Source organism: Pieris napi, chromosome 1, assembly GCF_905475465.1.
Source record: "Pieris napi chromosome 1, ilPieNapi1.2, whole genome shotgun sequence".
In the NCBI taxonomy this organism is placed as follows: domain Eukaryota; kingdom Metazoa; phylum Arthropoda; class Insecta; order Lepidoptera; family Pieridae; genus Pieris; species Pieris napi.
The window spans coordinates 7972809-7993457 of NC_062234.1; the positions used below are offsets into that span (position 1 = coordinate 7972809).

Consider the following 20649-nt stretch of genomic DNA (forward strand, 5'->3'; position numbering starts at 1 on the left):
TTTGGGGTTTCCACAATCAAGTAAAAACTCTTGTTATATTCAATGAAACCGGATTTTTATATCTCACTTTAATCTTAAGCTATCCAAAGATATATATTATAAAGAAATATAAACAAATGTTAAAGTCATTTATACCTATATAGAGAAGAGTAGAAAATTCGCGAACAGAAGTAAATCATGTAAGCCTCATAAAACTAAGAACTAGTTAATTAATCATAGTAGGTAGTAAGTAATACTTATCTAATAGTAATCATAGTAAGTATATATAGCAATGGTTCATCCATTGCTATATATGCACTTATATAGGTAGTTCATTGATCCCTTTACCAAAGAAAAATCAATAAAATCTTTGAAGGCGGTTTCTACTTCACTGCCCCATCAGAGTTGAATTTTTGACCTTGCAAGAAGTTGACATTTAGTTCATCGAGTTAATGACACTGACGTCTGACACTTTGACCGACGTCAGCACTCAGCATATGCTAGACATAAAAGGTTCTTTCATATTTGTCATTTGTGTTAAAAATTCAAATTCTTTTACTTTTTTATTATATTTATGAGATTATGTATTCTGTTTTGAAAGTAGTTATCAATGATAACTGATAACTTATCAAATTGATGTTGGTACCACTTTAAGAGATTTTGGTTCACAGTTCACACTAAATACTAAAGTAAATAGTAAATACTATTCATATAATAATATGTATCCTGTATTAGAGTATTAAGTAAAATTACTGCCGGGTTTACTTTAAACACTTAAGTGGCTGAATGCTTTCAATTAGGTTGACGATCGTAAATGAGTTTTACACGAAAAAATGCGAAGAGTTACTAAAAAGTTATTGAATTTAATTGTAGGCTTGGCATTGATTGGATTATATTGCGAATTTATTATATATTATATAGTTATCGCTCAGGTATTATCTTCCATAAGAAGTCTTACTACTCAAACTTTCATAAGCTTGTTAGATAATGGCAATGTAAATTATTACAGTGTAGTTGGCCAACGTTAACAAATACTAGAAATAAGGAAGTTCTTAAGGCATTCATATTAGCAGATACACATTTATTAGGGCCTTTCAGAGGGCACTGGCTAGATAAGCTAAGACGAGAATGGCAAATGCATCAGGCATTTCAAGCAGTTATTAAAATACATAAGCCTGATGTTGTATTTGTATTGGGTAAGTATTAACAATAGTCACTAAATTTTTAAGAATTATTACAATTCGTTTAAAAGTAGTTTTCTACATTAACTTATATTTTAAATTTAATTTACAGGAGACCTGTTTGATGAAGGTGAATGGACTAATGACCAACAATTTAATGACTATGTGGATCGCTTCTATAGTCTCTTTGCATTACCAAAAGACATCAAAATGTATGTAGCAGTTGGAAACCATGATATTGGTTTTCATAATAGGTTGGTAACTGTTGTCTCTTCCACATTAGATTTTTTTAAACACATTGCTTACTGAAGACTGTACAAGTAAAACATAATAAGTTATCTGCATCACTTCTCTGAGCTGCTCTATAGTCAGATGGCATTCCCTATAGCAATGTTTAATTTTATGCAATTTAATAATAAACATTAACAATCAATGCCGACAAAAAATTTTTAGTCAGTATGTTAGAAAGTGTAACATTTTTGCTTTACGTATAATGTACTGTATTAAAGTATGCGTCTTGAATTTTAATATTAATTAAAGGATCAGAAGAAAGGCCTTACAAAGATTTACTGACCGTTTAAAATCTCCTTTGGTGCAACATGTGGTATTGAAAAATACTCACATTATTATCATAAACTCTATGGCAATGGAGGGTGATTCCTGTAATATGTGTGCCGAAGCACGAAGACAGATATCACTTGTATCAGGTAGGTAGTATAAATATATACTGCAGATAAATGTAAGATTGTGTAATTGAATAACAGCTTTTGCTTGCAAGCCATTTTTAACCTTTGAAGAATGGGTATTATTATTAAAGCTTTATTAAACTACTATGTTACTATAAGTTATGTTAGCTTTGTTAGTGTTTTAGTATTCATATTTGCATGGTCTCTTTTAGGGTAGGGCATAAATATTGGTAAGTATTACCATGAACTGTTAAATGTTTCAGATAAACTTATGAAATGTTCTAAAAATGTTGAAAATTGTGAAAATCACAGCTATAATTACTCCCAACCTATTCTGATGCAGGTAATATTATTTTTATATTTCCTTTATTTATGTTTACTGTTAACAAACATAACTTTAATAACTTTTTGTTTCTTAGCACTTTCCACTTTACCGCAAATCTGATGCCATATGTACAGAACCAGATGCACCTCCTTTACCAGAACGAAATAAATTGTTTCGTTTAAAAATAGATGCCTTGTCAAAAGAAGCAACTGAGTACCTCATTAGTAATATACAACCTAGAGCAGTATTTGGTGGTCACACACATCATGGATGTTTGGTGAAACATTCTTATAAAAATAATGAATTTTTGGAATATTCAGTACCTTCTTTCTCATGGAGGAACAGGCCTGATCCCAAGTTTATGTTGGTAAGTTTATTTTAACACAGGGTCTTTGCATTTCTTGTCTGTCATAATATCTTTGCACCAACCAACATTTTGAATACAATCAAAATATTTCCTAGGACTTTACACACTTTACAATATGCAATATAACAATGTATATTTTCATTATTATTATATTATCATCCATTTTTATGACCATTACAGGTTTCCATATCGCATGATGAGTATTCTGTTAATAAATGTGGTCTCCCAAAAGAAGCAACTTTGATAAGTTCTGCTGTGATAATGTCATTATTATTATTCTTTTATGTATTTACTATAAGGAAAATAGGTGCATAATTTAAAGACTGTAATTAAATTTCATGTTATATTTTGGTAATAAATATGTTGACAAGATCAAGCACTTTTTACACTATACAATAATAATTAGGCAAATTGAGCCTTATACCTTCAACAGTCAAAGTTAAACTGATGTATCAGCACAGGTTAAAACAATGCTCCTAATAAATAAGTCTTATTTCTACTAAATAAGAGGTAGATGAAAAGTAGAAATGAGATTCCTATTACAAGAATACTGATATTGGTAATAAAATAAAATGTACCACTTCTTTAAAATGCTTTAAGTTAATAAGAGAAGGGTATTGTTTAAGTACACAAATAATGAAATAGTTCTAACAAAAATATACAAATCTTACAAAGCACCTAACACTTACTTACTAAGTCAGTCTCTAACTCTTAAACGAGTCTTTACAAAATACATAATCTAATGAGCATTCTCAAACAGTGCAATATTTAGGTAGCTTTATATTATTATACAAATGTATAAAGAAAGAGATAATTTTGGAACAAACAGTTAAGGCACTTTTGCTAAATGCTCTAAAAATAAATACTTCAACTAAATACTACTAATGTAACTTTCAATAAATACGTAATACTTAGTTACACAACATTGATTACATACAAGCTGTTATAAATACAGACTATTCATGTCTATGGATAAAATAAATACTGATATATACCTAATAGTTATCTATAAACAGATGGAATGCTGACTTACTCAGACATGCATACTTTGTATAGAATGTATATGTGCACTGCAGTGTTGTTTTGAAAATTTCCACCAATGTTTGGTTTAAACTTACACATAAGTTGGTAACAACATTGTCCGATTTACAAAAATTAAAGGACAATCCTTGATGGTTTGCCCTTAAATGAATTCTATAAAAATATTATCTGAAGAACTCTTGGCTTCTGCGATGGCGATGCAAGTTCATGCGATCGTGATCTAGGGTTAGGTGGATGTGATGCACGACCATAGCGTGGAGTTCCATTCTGTTTCTGATGGTAGCCAGTGTGTGCATGTTTTGCTGAGGAGCATATAACAGCATGGAGATACCTATCATATCGGCATAAGTTAGAATCACCTCCACTAGCAAGATCCAAATAACCATTTGCTGAATTCTCTGTTTTTACTTTATGGTATAAATTGGGCTTCTCGTTAACTGTATGTGACCTATTTCGAATCCTATGATATTTACTCGACACTTCTTCGTTGGCCACAGGACTGCTGGGCTTTCTGTAAAGACATTATATTTTGGTTAGAAATAATTCAAGTACTAAAATTAGGATTCCTCATGGCCATGATATGTATATCAGGGATAGTTTAGACATTTAAAGCTGTATTAAGCTAATGAACTTCAAAAAATAATATTTTCATTTACATTTCACAATAATTATTTTATTTTAGGCTCTTTCTTAATCACGTACAGACTGAGATAGTTTACTGACCATAGAAAAATAAATCACAGATATAGTGCTAGGTATTTACAAATTAAATGGCGTGTGTAAAGTTATAATAAGTAAGTTACCTTGTAGCTTGAAAGCTCAGGTGATTTTTCTCCATATTAGCCTGAATGATCTCGAGTAATTCACGTCTTTGTAGACTACCGGATCTCTTTTTAGTGTATTTACGTTCCCGGTGTTCCTTTCGTGTATGACGATGCCTCTGGCGTAAAATTGGTGGCGGCCTCTGTGGCTGAGGCTTCCGATCTCCTGAACATGATGATTTCGATGACACATCATCGTCGTGAGATAATCTTTCATTTTGTTCCTTATCGCTATTATCAGCGTGAGTCGTGGCAGAATTTAACGCTTCTTGTTCCTTTCTCCGTCTCCTTCTTGCTTTTTCCCTTTGACTACGCGTCTGGCCATTTTCAGGTACAACAGTTAATCTTACTTGAATAGTTTTAGAACCATAATGCGGAACTGTGACCGACTTTCCTATAGACTCATAGATTGTTGACACTATTCCAGCTATATCCTGTAATAAACAATTTTATGTTAATTCGATTTTCAAATTGAATATAGACGTATTTATCATATTTACTCATAATAAGAAGATGAAACTTACGTCTTTAGTCATTCGACCATGTCCATCAAGGTCGTATAGAGTAAACGAAAACTGTAAAGGTTGTTGTTTGGAAGATTCGGGATGCTGAAGCTCTACGTCACACGTCAACTCCTAAAAAAGTGTTATTATTAACAATGCGTTTACGCACTAGGTGGTCAATTATTTGGCTTAAGTATGATCATTAGTAGGTACGTTTAAAATGTAGATAACTACCGGCGCGGCGCCGAGAAACGACCGCACGTCGGCTGATGGGGACCGGCGGCCGGCGCCCTTATCTTTCACTTTTAAAGGAAACTAGTCGCGCCTTTACGATCTTTGATTATGAAACAAAGCGAGCCGCCTGGACGCAGATAGAACGTAAATAGATGATGCATCTTGCATGAATGCTTTATACTGAGTGGTGATATCGATTGTTATTATACAAAAAATTAATGGTGCGTTAAGTTAAGTTATGGATGTAGCGTAAACGTTAATAATAAACTAGTTTTATCATTCTTTTTAACAATTTAATTACATATATTAATTAAACAATCGTAGTTACCTCAAAACGCAATCTAGGTTTGTTATCGTTGTAGTCTGGAGTTTGTGCCGTCGTAGATGGCTTTTTAGAGCAAGGTTCAGATGTTCGCTGAGGAATTGGTGGTGGGGTGGATGGCTGAAGCAGTGCTCTAGCTTCACTTGGAAGCAAATCTGGTGGAGCTGAGCATTGGGAAGCCGCTCGTCCAACTAATTCTTCAGTATCTGTTCGCTCGCTCTCAGTACCAACTGAAACAATAAATTGTTTTTTTTTAGAATAGCGCTATCATAGTAAGCGATAAGGCCGCCAGTTGCCTTCCTTTACTTGTAATTTTGTTAAATTGTTATATCACAAAGCAACAAAGTGTAAATAAATCAATAATACATGATATTATATCCGTAAATATTTTGCTTTACGAACGGCGATAGTACCATATAAGAAATAATAACTTGCAAAAATATAATTGTAAAAATTTATCAGAAAAACGGTCGGCGAAACATAAACGATTTTTACAAAGCGAGCGGGACGTGCTCCAAAGAGTGCAGGCACAGGGGCTCGCAGGGCGGGCTTAGTTATTTCCTGGAAGGCCTCGTGAGCCCGGATCGACGTCGGTCCAATGCCTTAATACCCGAGTTTGCCAACGAACATCTGCCACTGATTTTGTTTTTTCTTAAAATATGTGCGTATTTACTTAGATTGCAACATAAAGCACGAGTTATGCTACTATGAAATACTTATATCAATTTGAGCGTTTATTAATAAAATACTTGAATTATTTTTATAAGTGTACAGATTTTCAGTTGAATACAAAATGTGCTGACGTTATCGTTATCCTGTGTGTGTATAAACTTGCGTGTTATAAACTTAATAATAATAAGGTTCAGATAATTATACGCGTTTAAATCTGGATAACATAATTCCTTTCTTAACACTTTTGTATTTCTAAATCTAATCTCTACGGATTAACAGCTAATTCTAGGAATTTAACTACGAAGGGGTGTTTGCGGATTTAATTTGGAATTAAAGAATCATTTATCAGTTAAGCCTTCACTATCTGAGAAACTGGAAACAAAATCGTGTACCTTCTATCGTAAGCTGGACCATTAGTGGCGATTAGTAAAAGCTTTAAATGACCGCATTCCTAAACTGCATTTACCTAAGCCAGTTGTGTAAGTGTCAGTTTTCTTTTTAAAATTTATTTATATTTTTAGTACTCGTATAAATTAAACAATGTATTTTAAACGATAGAGTCACTGTAATAAAATTTATAATTACACACTGAAGTACTCTTCTTTCATTGCTATGAATGAACAGCTTTATCAGGGGTTAAGTTTCTCGTGTAAACAGATACAGTATCGTTGGTGACTATTCAGTACATATTCGTTCAATTGTTCCAAGAGGGTTATCGTGTTCATTTACAAGCCATTTGATCTCTACCTGGCCTGGCCCTGATTTCTTAATTAGACCTGATATTAATGGCTTCCATCTCAGTCCACAACATTTAGTAATTACAACCATAAAGTTTTAACAATAAAAATATAAAAAAATAGAATTATAAATGAAATAATACTAAATTATATACGTTGTTTAAATTATACCACAACTGAAGGAAGTACTAATTAAAAATTAAAATGTTTGTAGGTACCAATTTTACTTGAAATGTACGCATATCATGAATGACTAATAAAGACGACAAATGAATAACGCTTTAACCATATTCATGCCCTCATTACGTCCATTACGAGGACAGAATGTTGAAGAACGCAGAATATTGAACCGTGTGATATAAACTATATATTGTAATTTGTTTTTGCCACTCATCTAGGTTTAGTTATTAGATTAAGCTTTGTAGTCCTTTAACGTCGTTATTGAAATATATCGACGTATAGATTTATAAATATAACATTGCCCATGATATAAAAAATGATCAAAAGATTCTCGATTCTCCGTAGTAATACGGCCTCCGTAAACAGACAATAACCGCTTGCTAAGGGCATGTTAAAATTATGCAACAAAAGCCCAACATCTCTGAAAAAGCGCTTTGTGTCTGCCGCTTACTATAAATTGTAGCAAGTTATACATTTATACATAATATTCTAAAAGAAAAGTTTACAGCGTGTGGCGGGGAATTCTTTGATGTCAAATAAAAGGTATCATTGTCTCCGCTTCGGCGAGTGCTTTTAACTTTTCTCTTTGAAGTTAATCAAATGAGCGCTGGCTCGGTTTGAATTTGAAACTATATTACAAACCAAGGGTTTGACGTAGATTCGTTACGAAATAAAAAGTATCTTCTAATTGAAATAGGAAAAAGATCAAAAGGATATCTGATCACTTTGATGTATTACGAATGTGCGTTTCGACAGCGGAAGTTTCATTATTTTCATATTGGCTACTTATTATTCAGTGTTAGTTGGGTTTGAAGTTGTTTTTTATTATTAAAAAGATCAAAGTGACTAAATAGCCTACATAATAAAGTTTAATCATGGTCGTTCCTGTAAGACGGAGGATCGCTAATGAATAATTTAAATGGATGATTCTAAATAACTCGTGTTTGTTTCATTGTTATCATATCATATCTAATTCTCAACTCCATAACAAGCTATAATATTACAATTACTTATTAAATTAATATTGTTCAATATTGATAGACGCGGGAGGTAGCACCCGAATTTTTATTTCATAAGCTCTTAGTAAATGAACGATAATGAATCCTCGAAAAACTATACAACTGTCATAATATTTTCGTCTTTCTAACGAACAATGCATCAGCTGATCTCGTACGTTATATTATGATGTTACAAATGAGAAAATTTAAATTACTACTAACACTTTTAAAGGTATTACGGATAAGCATTCATTAAAGATATTTACGATACACAACTAACTATATAGTTCTTGTGAAGATTTGTAGGTAAAAGATTTCAGTTACTTTATAATATTTGTTGTAATATACGTTAATGTTATACGTTGTAATATTTAAGAAGATATCTCAAAAACTACCCACTTAAATCATCATAAAGTTTAATAAAAATATGTTTTATATAATAAAATTATATAAGCATATAAATAGGTACAATACCTAATAACAAGACACGAATGAAATGTACGACGGCCTTCCCGTTAAGGTAAGATAAACGACCTCAGCTCTTGAATGAACTTCACAAGTTCATACGCTTGGGAATTTTTATAATGTATTGTTACTTACTGCTAAATTTCTTATATCCACTCCTAAACTTGTTGCGCCACCACTTGACGAAGTGGTGCGCCATGGGGGCGTCCGCCGCGGGTGCCGAAGCTCTCAACGTTTCGTAGCACGTCATGCGCTGCGCTCACGCACACATCACGTACACATCAAAAGCGCCGATGTTTTAATATAACACTAAATGCACAGCCACTACGATCATTCACAACACTAAGTAAATCGAATTGTCAACTCGTAAACAGACCTCCTGACCTAGTTGTACGCGTGAATGTCGGGCACTGTTAGCGAGAGCACAACCGCCTCTCACAATGTTTATTAAGTGACTGACTGATGGATGGAAGGGAAGGGGCAACCACGAAACAGCGCGGGCAGGCGCGGTGAGGTTCCGTAGTCCGTACCCGTGATTGTTCCTATTGTGCTTGGATTTTATACCTAGTGGTGGCTAGTGAGCAAAAACGATTTGCACTTGCCGGCTGTGATTTTATCGAATCAATTAAAGAATTCAAAATAATTTTAGAATTCTGATATTTCGTCAGACAACATATTATAAACCACATGTTTAGTAATACATATTTTAATTTCCATAATTAGAACCATGATTTTTTTTAATGTATTTTTAGTAAATTTTCGAGAAATTGTATTGCTTTATATTTCTCTTTTTAATGTAGAAAAGTTGGGATAGACTTATGAGGAAGCAAATCAATTACGATCGCTCCTCAAGCAACTTGGAAATATACGTTAAGGCCGATTTACATTATCTTAGTGTTTAGGAGAGTGCTTTAGGATAGTACTTTAGTTGAAACATGTAAACGCTACTTGCTTTAGTAAACGCTAAGCTAAAGAACTTGCCTTTCAAGTTGTACTAAAGCACTCTCCTAAACACTAAGATAATGTAAATCGGCCTTTAGGTTTTTATAGCTAAGGCTAGCGGCAATTATTGTGCTTTAAAGTTATGGAATCTCTTTCTAGGCCAAAGAAAGCACAAGTATGTATAGGGCAGAATCAAGATAGAGGGGGAACACGAGCATAGGTCCGCTAGTCGTTGGCAGCCTCCGGTCGACGACCCAGGTACGACCATTATAAAAAAGATTAAATTGTATGGAGATACAAATTTAAACTAAAGCATATGATAGGTACATAAATAGTAGTATTTTATACACGACTATCTAACCATTTAAAAATTTACTGGACGCCACTAATGGCGTACAGAGATATTTTATATTTAGAAGATAATTTAAAATTAATTTCTATGTAATATAAGCGTGTCATAATTTGAATAAGTATGAATTAATGACACGCTTTAAAAATATCTTCAGAATATTATGTATATTTATTACAGGAAACTACAATTTATAGAAGTTGTTACATGACAAACTAATATAGTAATGATACTTTAGACGTATAATCAGTTGTGGTATTCAAAAATACATGTTACCAAAGTTTTAATAAATGTCGATTATTATATGTACCAAATCCGAATTTGATTGTAGAATTATCAGATAATTATACCAAAATAATTTGTTGGGCAACCAAATGAATCGGTAGCTCCGAAGTCATTAAGGCAAGACTAGCGGGGAACATTTTTGAAATATCTTAAAAAACGGTTAAAAGCGAGCATAGATTCAGGTAGCAGTTGCCTTATTTACATCGGAGTGAGAAAACAGTAAACACATTTACCTTTACAAATCTAAGTCCCCGGCTAATCGTTATGGTAAACAACTCCATGCTATACGCATACAAGAACAGAAAGTTTAAAGAGCATTAACTAATTTGTAGGAAGTTACTTAATCTGATTAAAAGCTTTGCTTATCCGCTGCCGTTTACCTGCCTAATGTTTAAATAAAGCAAAGGTATTCGTTCTGGAATTGAGGCTTATCCACTATTTACAGTTAAGTTTTGGTAAATCCCTTAGGTATGGTTGTAAAATGTGATGATAGGCGCCTCACACGACAGCGAAGTCGAGGCGGGGAACGAAAAGACGCCACGCTCGCTTTCAAATTAGAATTTTACGATCTCTTCGTGTTAGGTTTATTGTCGAGGATTTATCTGCGACCGAGATGAGGTCGTATTCCAAAAATGACTCACAACAAACATGGAGTTTAATTATGATTATACATAACTTAAAAAGTCAACCCATTTCCTAATAAAGTTTGGATTGGCTGACTCGTCATAACTGTTCTACAATGTAGGAACAATTTAGATATTTAATTACTAAACTCAATAGCATTAAATATGGCATTACAGACGATAAAGTGAAATAAGACATCAGAATTCCTTCTAATGGTAATTAGCTTTACAAAAGATATTTTGATGCAAAATGTATACATACTTGATAATATTTAAATGAATCACAAGAGGCTACCTACGTTGGCTAGGTAAGAAACGTTCTTTTTTAAGAATTCGGATCAACTTGGGTGGCATTCTTGAAGTTCGGGCGTTGAAGCTGCCAACTTGCGTTTATTGATAAACATCCGTGAATACTCAGTTTTCATAATCCATTATATCCATATTGCCTGTGAGTGTAATTGAATCTGTCATCTACATCTGTTGTTATCATTATTATGCGCGACCCTTCCTCTAAATTGTGAAATCGAATGCATCACAATTTAGAATATTTACGAACATGTCTACTTGATGGTATATCTTTTATATAGAATGCTATATTTTTGTACAAGTTAAGTACCTAATATTTACGCACTACTACAAATGTAACTTTGATTAATATAAAGCTATATAGATTCGATTATGTATATAAAATTCTGTAGATATTATCCTCAGATACCCTTGAAAATAATAAATTTTAGTGAGTCATACAAAAGAATAAATGTAATAGATAATGTTTGTATCAATTAAAAACTTCGTATTGTAATTAAAATCGTGGTAGTTTTTCTATAAAATGTGTAAAATGTGAGTGGGCATTGCCTACGCAGCAGAAGTAGAGCGACCGCAGCATCTGGCCCACGGCCAACTGAATAGCAGAAATAAAACGCTAAACTATCAACATTCCAGGCCAATTCATACGATTATCTTTTTGTTTTGATATTTTATGTTAAATAATATGATTATTTAAATCCACTCACATAATTGGCACATAATCAACATGTCCAATAAACACGCAGTTACTCTACTAAATACTTAGAGAAATGTTCGCAATTCATACATTCATTTCACTATATCCACTTATACTAAAAATAGTATAAAAGTAGGTACTATTAGTGTTTATAAGAAAAACGTTCCACAATTATCATTAAATTCGTAAGGTGCGGTACTTCAAAGCTGTAATAATGTACGATTACGTCTCCCCTTAATCGTCTTAGGTACCCACTTCGCGGCGAGAATGTTTCGTTTTACATCAAAACCAGTTTCTTATGTATCGGTCTATCTCAAAAGTGATTCCGCTTTAATAACTTCCAAGTGATTATCTGTTACGTTATGATTTGAGATCCTGTAGTAACTAGTGATATGAGTCCTCATGTTTTCCTGTGTTCAACAAATAGGATTGGTAATTGGACACATATAAAATAGTGAGTTATGATGACATCAATGAAACAGTTTTTGAAAATCTATCGCCCTATGTCTGGACACGATTACATTGCAATTGGATACAGCACTGGTGCAAGTATATCTCTTTAGATATACAGATACGACCTTCGAAAAGACTGTGTGATTCTACGCTACACTAGGAGTAATAAAGTCGTTCTAAAATAATACATATTCTTTATGTCCACAGTCCAATGAACAGGATTTGCTTTTGAAATCACAAATCATGAAGTTTATGGTGCATTAAATTATACGGGGGTTGATTTTGTTTCAAAGCTTTTCACATAGGGTTGCATCGTGTCGGCGAGTATCAAAGGGATTTAAATGATATCAATAGCTTTGTGCTACCGCGTCCCTTTGTCGGCATCATTTTGGTTCCTTCTATAGGACTACTTACTACTGTCTCCGTAGCGAATTACATGTTGCCGATAAGTTTAAAAGACGCTGTGCACGCAAACGTCTATCAAATAAATCTAGGTACATATATCTTCAAAATGTGTAAATTTTGTTTCATGTTACACGAAAACGCAGGTAGGACTACTGCGCGATTTCATTTAACCGACAATTAAGTGGTTTTGCAGAATGCAAATAATCTATCATTATTTTTAGTAGCTTTCGTAAGAACTTAACTTAGATACATCATAGTACACTATAATTTCAGTAAAAGTTGTGTATCTACAGTAAAACATCTATCATATCATATATAGTTTTAAACCTATAAGTACTGGTGTATGAACATAATGAAGATATATTTTAATTCCATGATTTTTATTATAAGGGAGAAGATATTTTTAGCGGCAATAAAAGTGCTATACATCTATAAAACAGATAAGACTCAAACTGTTAAATGTATCCAAAAATAGGGGCGTGGGCTCTCCGCGGCTGCGCCGGAGCATTGATACTTATCTCAAGCCTTTGATCTGTCCGCTATTATGGCGGACCGCCTACATCACATTGTTTTGTATTTGAAAAACTCTTGGCGTAAAATCTTATTTGCTTCACTCCGTAAAAGATTGAGTTTTAAGCCGTTAACTTCGCAAAATGTGAGACTAAATCGAAATAAGCTTTATAATAAAGTATCAGCTAACGTTTTTATTTCCCGGCTATATATTTTGTTGTATTGATGACATTGTTTTTAAAAATACTCAAATCCCTTAAAAATATACTTAATTTTACGTATTGTTAAATCAGTGCTATACAAAATTATATTTTGTTAACAATAATTATTTGTTGTCTGTGAGTAATCTCCGGTCGCTTTTTTGGAAGTCTATTAAAAATCGGCTTACTATTCGCTGTTAATAAATTTTGCACGACATTTAAAATTGTGTTACCTGAGACGAAATGGCGTATTTTTTTAAAGAAAACATAAACATAACTTAATCTATTTTATTTTATTTTTATTTGCTACAGCGTCATTATTACCAACAATATCATTCAATGCGATGTCTCTAGAATAATACAAAAGTTGTTGTCATTGTTCGTTGTATCATTTGTTTATGAAAGGATATTACGATGAGTACCGAGTTCGTCGTTCAATTAAGTACCTCTTGCAGGAAGAAGCTAGGGATTAAATAGGCCAACATTACGAAATATATATACCTATTGATTTCTAACTTTTGAAAGCTATTTCTTGAACTTAAGTTAAGAAAATGTGCAGAAAAGCTTTTAGGATCTTTCTTATCTAGATTTATACAAACCTAATTACAAATTTTAAATGTTATTAATCAATTTGTCATGACTTATTATTATTACCCGCGCGTTCGTATGAAAACAGCCAAGCCTTTTAAATACTATATAAAAATAATATCCAAGATGAAAGGTTTATTATTTAAGTTTTTTTGGTGTCTTTCTTAAATTAGGTTATCTATTGTTGAAATAAGAGGAACACGTTTTGTTCTATGTAGAAATTGATGGAAAGCTTTTATTCACTTAGTTTTTATTTAAAAAACCCTGTGAGACTCGTTCCTGCCTTTTTTTTAGAAATAAAACCCAGGACCTTTGAGAGAGGCATCAAGTGCGTAAACAAGTATGCTATACAGCGCTACCCGAATACTTTTTTGGCCTATGGGCACGACTCGCAACTCCGCTTCGTCCGCGCGATTAAATTAATTGGCTCTATATTTTATCCCTTTGTCGGCTACCGCTTAAAAGTTATATGTTTCTACAATCTCCATTAACTTCACCTTTGCTACATCGACAATTAAGAGATACGGCAAAGCTAAACAATTTTGAACTGAGAAAGTTTTTCAGATAACTTCTAGCAAAAAGTATTAACAGTTTATTTATTAAAATATCTATGCGTCGATTAGCTTAACGGGTCCGATTTTATATTTTTTTTAAAGTTTTAAACCAATATGACGTTTTAAAAAAAAATAAAATCTCTCCAGGATTATACGTAGACAATTAGACATGTGTCATTACATTTCACTACTCTTTTATAAGCATCCCTTTTCATCTTCTTTCGTTTAATAGCGATATTAACGCAATCAGCAACGATAAACAACGTTGTAAGTATACACTACATTTCATTGGAATAGTAAATAAACTGTAGTCTTTATTAACAATCCGTAGGATTCGCAAACAGCTACGATTTAGCAAGTAAGCACAAAATTATGTTTGCTTTAAATATAGTAACGTAATATCAACAATTTTTTTGTGAGCTTATAAAAAGTGTCCAAATTGACTATTTCGAGGCGTGCCCTGCGGAGGCGGCGGCAGTCAAAGGCTTCATCGTGATCAAAGCGCCGACAGTGAATAGCCGCCGCTTTGATCTTGCCGCACGAAGTGCAAATTATGTTGTAAAGACAGAGAGTGGCGCGCCCGCCAACCGGTACCCTTGTAATTAATTCAATTCAATGTAGCATGCCCCTGGCTCATTCAATCATCATCTTAAACGCCACGAAAACATCGTTTACAGATTTTACTGACCACAGGAAATTGGAGTTCCTAATTATAACATTTCTGCCGCGTAATTAATTTTCATTTTAAAGCAACGATGCCTGTACGCTGTAACCAATAGCTGTCGAACAGAGACCACAAAGGTGTGAATACAATTGATTAAAAAGCGTCACTCAAGTCAAGCCCAATCAACTTGAATTAAAGGGAAGAAATATAAATCCATGATTTCCATGAAACTTACAAGAGCAACAAAATTTCGTTGGGGCAATTGATGGCCATTATACACTGGTCGTTTGTAAACAATAACCGGTTCAAAGAGGTACGTTCTCTTTGAGCGTATTTTGCGCGCCGACGGACGCAGCATTGCTTACAAGTTGCCGTTCCGACCGGTGCATAGCCGGCCACACGGAACGAACCGAAGATATCTCGTGAAAGGGCGGACGCGGCGCGGGCTGCGGGAGGATCGAGAATCGAGAGCCGCGTGCGTCGACCCTCGCTTCTTTGATGGTGCCGCGTACGTCGTCGATGCCGCAAAGGTCCGAGGATGCCGCTCGACTCTCCAGTTACCACGCACACCTGCCCATTGCGGCTTACAATCTTTAACGCACTCAATTCGTATTATTACTTTAAATACAAAACCAATTTGCAAACAGCTTGAATTACTTAGATATTTAACTAATGTAGGTAAAATTGAAAATTAAATGTATTGGGAATGTGTGTGTATCTTTCTGATGGCAGCCATCAGATTAGTGCAGGTATAAATAAATTCGAGACGAGCGACAAGAAATCGGAGTCAAGAGTACTCAGAAACGCTATTTCCGACATTCCAAGAAGATGCAACTTGTACGTATTCAAGAGTGACAGACGAAAATACCATACTAAACTGTCTCAAATACATAATAGCGACTTTGTTCTAGGAATAGTATAGCAATGATTCTTAGTTCCTGCAAATGTAAGTGTTTTACTTATTTCCCCACTTTAGAATATCAACATTAAGATTTAGCTTAGAATACAGATTTAGTTAGAATAATATAGACATACTTGCCTATTACCAACAATACCATACATGATACATTTTAATTTCAATTCAATATTTTTAAAAACTTGGCACACCTGTCAATTGTTGTAAACTGTTTCGTAAACTTTTACTCTTAATTTATATATTTATAACGATTTATGGTTAATATATTAAGATATTCTATTTAATATTTTTGGTATTAGCTAGTAGGTATTACATTTGCATAAAAATACTACATATTAGATTCTTTCATTTCAATTTATCGCCACAATCACGGCAAGCAAATCAATATCTCTTCAATATCCTCCTATAAATTGGAAATTTGACAAATTCTGCGTTCTACGTCGAAATCTAATTTCTTGTGGGACAAATTCTATTAACGGTAAAACCTTTCGTATTTCTCCGAGGTATACCTACTCTGATATCTTTTCGTTAGGCCGTCATCGAGGAGCGTATTGATCGTTTAGGCCGGAAATTGAAGTCTTGAACTTGTAACCACAATTTGCAAGGAATCTTTCGACTCGAACCGTGAAGTCGTATAAAAAGTTATGTAGACTATTACACTAGTGTTGTATGCACTTACAAGAATTCTTAAGTTTTCCATCCTTACAAATAGTACATATTGTAAAAAATAATATGCTTTTAACAACCAACATGTTTGATAACAAAAAATTGGATACTTTGTTAATATTTTACTAATACAAAATTAAGTGCATACATCATTATAATATTTAAGCGATTAATTATACTACACAAATTTACTATAAAATATATATAAGTATACTAGTGGACCCGAAAGACGTTGTCCTGCATGATATTTCAAGCGATTAGTAAAGCAAAGTATGAAAGTACCGACTGCAGCGCCATCTGGCGGGCTGATTTGTGAATCTAAACCATTCCCAGATCCCCTTGAACACACACAAAAATTTCATCAAAATCGGTCCAGTCGTTTGAGAGAATTTCAGTGACATACACACTCCCAGAAGAATTATATATATAAAGATAACGAAAAACGTATGTTACCTTTTCCTATAAAAGTGGTCTCATTGTTTACTTTATATAAGCTACCCCCGGTGTTACACAGCCAAGCTAAGAACCCGGATCTCTCTATTTGTTCTATTTTTTATTTCTTGACAAGAGCGCCGCTTTGGTATCGCTCTTTATCTATCAACTTGTGTAAATAAAGCCGAGAATCATTGCTATAGCGTAAATAGAAGAAAGAAATATTATCGAGTTACGTAAACTCCGAAGGAATTATCACCGACACAAGTAAAATAATTAAACAAAACAAGTCATGACCGTGAGCATCTAATAAGAATTATAAACTGAACCAATGGATTAATATTATATATGTTCTATAAAAGGCCACATTGTGATCTACTCAGCTGTTCTAAAATAACAAAAAACTGTCTGATTAGTAATTGTGTAAAGGCTCACTTTTTAACATTGTAACCAGAAGTGATTTGTCATACACATTAAGATGCTTACTCACTTATTGCATTGGTATGATTACGTTTTTGCTTTTCTCTTGTTGTTGTAAGTAATTTTTTAACATCTAAGATAATATGTTGGGTCTATAAATGTGGTCAGTAGAGATATGCACATTTCTTTTACAAATTTGGTGTACGAGGATTCACCAAAGAACTTGAAGACGTCTTAATGGCGCCATAGGGGAATGGCCCCATGGAGAATAACAATAATTGTATTTACCTAACTTTTCCATTAGGGACGAGTCAAGAAAATGCTCTATTGTGGATTGTGTGGACGAATGTATAGTATACATATATAATAAAAATTAATACATATACGCATAGGTATTATATTATCGTCATGTTTTTAAAAGGCTTTTTACGACCAACTATAATTATTGCACTACGGAAGTGTATATGAGCGTTAATACCTATTCAATGCGAAATCGGAGCGCTATTCAACAAGAAAGGTTTCGATTTCCGATCGAACAATACTATCGAATACGAGTTAAATGGGAATAATCGCACTTTTTATTGGTATTTTGACAGGAGAACGCTGAGAACGGACGAGTTAACATGATTCCGTCGAATATCTCATCCTGCCTTACGTTTATTAGCGCCAAGCAACGCGAGGGAGCGTATTCGCGTCCGGTCGAGCTTAATCAATTCTGTCTAAATATTGATCTTTTTTACATTTCCTTTTTATTATAGTCGTACAAAAGAGATTGAGAAGGCAGATTTCCATTGTCGAGTAAATTGTAATCAAGGCTGCTTTGAACCCTTTAATGTATATTATGATACCTTGTATAGGGGCTTTTAAATACCTACTTATGTAGAATTCTCTACCCCTGTCTATCGTATTGATAAGCTTTGTTGTAAAATGTATATATAAATAATTCATAAGAAAAATAACACGTGACTAAGTGCAATAACCAAGTGCCTATGAATAACGAATATAAACAATATTTTAAGAACCTTTCTTAAACAATTGGGCCACATTTAAAAGTACTAAATTGACTTAATTAACATACAATTAATATAAATAATAACAATTCGAAACTAAAGATTTCACCTGCCGCAGCAGGTACAATAGGCAACAATAAACTTTCTTATAATTCTGTAGAACAATACAATACTTATTCACATTTTTTAATCTTGTTCAGGGATATTGAAGAACTTTTAACGTTACAGTCGGTGCATTGTCAAATGAAACGAAGCGAACGATAATGGAATTTCTGAGAACAACCCTTGTGTTGGGGCTCGGCTTGCCGCTTGTGCGAGAGGGTGCAGTGTGCATAGGGTGGGGCTTCGGCCATCCATCACGCCACAGGGGTGCAATTAGACGAAGTATATGTGCTGACACGCCGCGCCGCCGCCGACTTGCATACGCCAACTCACCATCTCTGATTATCCTTAAATTAATGTCTAGATATGTCATTATGCAGATGACCTAGGTAGTTAAAGTAATGTAACGATGCTTATTCTCATAATAAAAATATATTTGTTATGTTAGCTACTCAATATGTGGAATAAATATATGTAATTAAAGTAGTTAGTCGAACACATAAGTAACTTAAACACTTAAGACTTTACTTCGCTATGCTTTGTTAAATAAATTTTAGCTAATCTCACCATTCTTTAAATAATATCTAATTACTTATATTTTAATTATTAATATACTCTTAGAAATGATTGAATAGACGACCCTGAGTGCAGATGTTTGTGTATTTTCTTTAATCCATATTAATTCTGTTATTTAACTGGAACGTTAAAAATGTATTTATTAATTTTGATAAAAAATATAACTAACTTATAAATGCATATATTACGGAAAATACAAAAGGAAGGTCGTGAGAAATCGAGGCCCGCGCGGATGGATCCGTCAAAGCTTGAACTGCTACCGTATGCTGCTGATTATTGGTCGATAAGGAATAAAAACTTGATTTATGTTTAAAATTGGCTACCGTCGCGTTAATGCGCCGTGAAAATCGAGCGATGAATTATTAGGATCGAGCTAAGTTAATACTGTTAAGAGAGTGAAATAAATAATTATTACTTACTTAACAATATGTAGGCTGCATTACATAATTATATACGGACCAAATTGGACCTTTTTTATTATAGAATAAAAATAAATCAGGTTGAATTCCTTCAACCCATTATATAAGGATACGCAACCCTTCCAGGCACAACTAGTTATGAAAATTTATTAAAAAATAATAATTAATTTTATACCTCCCCAATAGACAGTGAGAGTTAGTAAACTATTGATTTATCTTTACTTACCGACAGTCGGCATGCATGCGGGCTTGCTAGTTATTTATTATTTTATTAGCATCATTATTAAAATCATATTTACTTGACAATACAGCCTTTAGTACATAACAACAATTCGTGTTGTTATGTACTAAAGGCCTTGTGTGCATGATTATGCAATAATTTAAAAAAATGTTTCGGTCAACCGTTACGGATTTCTATAACTAAAACATTTAAAATTATCAGTAAAATATTGTTTATTAGCCGAATAGATTTTTGACAAAAATATTTACGTTTTAAATTTGTCTTTTTTTGGTGGTTTGACTTCCTTATTTACCTTGATCGAAGATAACATTATTAACTATCGCAGGTTACCATTTTAGAATGACAATTAAAGAAGTACCTAATAAATAAAATTATGAGGTTAATACCTATTGTGTCTATAGTATGTGTAACTGGCTATTTGCCAAGGCTTTAAAAACCATTTCAGATTATTCATTTCTGACTATAGATCCTATACTAATTTTTATATTTGATTCTGTTTCGAGATGACTTTAAAATTTCAAATCAATTAATCATAATTTCAAGAACCCGCCACAACGCTTTTCTAGGCAAGATGGCGTCGCTACTGTAGCATGATCACAGATCATCCGTGCTCCGTAGAATATAGAAAATATGTCAAATTGGTAAATGGTATTGATGGATTCCAAAAAATATAAACTCTTAACCACAGTTTATGTAGTTGCTTTGTAGTATCTATTATAACTACTATCTTCATTCTTCAATCATAAGGCATGATCTGTCAACTGTCAATTGTTGATTGTT

At 33.4% G+C, this 20649-nt stretch overlaps 2 protein-coding genes across 3 annotated transcripts; one reads left to right on the forward strand and one right to left on the reverse strand.

Moving 5' to 3' along the window:
- The first annotated feature begins 696 nt into the window (after positions 1-696).
- Positions 697-19199, forward strand: LOC125054132 (metallophosphoesterase 1-like). Of its 2 annotated transcripts, none has more exons than XM_047655865.1 (7): positions 697-911; positions 989-1175; positions 1273-1414; positions 1701-1867; positions 2110-2189; positions 2266-2538; positions 18760-19199. In XM_047655865.1, exons 1-7 carry the CDS (start codon positions 813-815, stop codon positions 18793-18795), a joined length of 984 nt encoding a protein of 327 aa, XP_047511821.1. In that variant the 5' UTR covers positions 697-812; the 3' UTR covers positions 18796-19199. The 2 variants fall into 2 exon arrangements, with proteins under 2 accessions (XP_047511821.1, XP_047511812.1); XM_047655856.1 differs by lacking the exon at positions 18760-19199 and adding an exon at positions 2719-2914.
- Positions 2868-8973, reverse strand: LOC125054122 (protein naked cuticle homolog). The gene is made up of 5 exons (XM_047655844.1): positions 8647-8973; positions 5466-5689; positions 4925-5035; positions 4383-4834; positions 2868-4090 (listed from the first exon to the last, which is right to left on the reverse strand). Exons 1-5 carry the CDS (start codon positions 8759-8761, stop codon positions 3733-3735), a joined length of 1260 nt encoding a protein of 419 aa, XP_047511800.1. The 5' UTR covers positions 8762-8973; the 3' UTR covers positions 2868-3732.
- Positions 19200-20649: the final 1450 nt, after the last annotated feature.

Bases quoted from the DNA above. Each gene is read 5' to 3' on its own strand.
- LOC125054122 (XM_047655844.1), bottom strand. From the start codon at position 8,761: ATGACGTGCTACGAAACGTTGAGAGCTTCGGCACCCGCGGCGGACGCC. The intron at 5,036-5,465 runs GTAACTACGATT...ACACTTTTTTAG, and splicing joins AACCTAGATTGCGTTTTGAG to GAGTTGACGTGTGACGTAGA. The intron at 4,091-4,382 runs GTAACTTACTTA...ATGTCTTTACAG, and splicing joins CTGAGCTTTCAAGCTACAAG to AAAGCCCAGCAGTCCTGTGG.
- LOC125054132 (XM_047655856.1), top strand. From the start codon at position 813: ATGCGAAGAGTTACTAAAAAGTTATTGAATTTAATTGTAGGCTTGGCA. The intron at 1,868-2,109 runs GTAGGTAGTATA...TAAATGTTTCAG, and splicing joins ACAGATATCACTTGTATCAG to ATAAACTTATGAAATGTTCT. The intron at 2,539-2,718 runs GTAAGTTTATTT...TGACCATTACAG, and splicing joins CTGATCCCAAGTTTATGTTG to GTTTCCATATCGCATGATGA.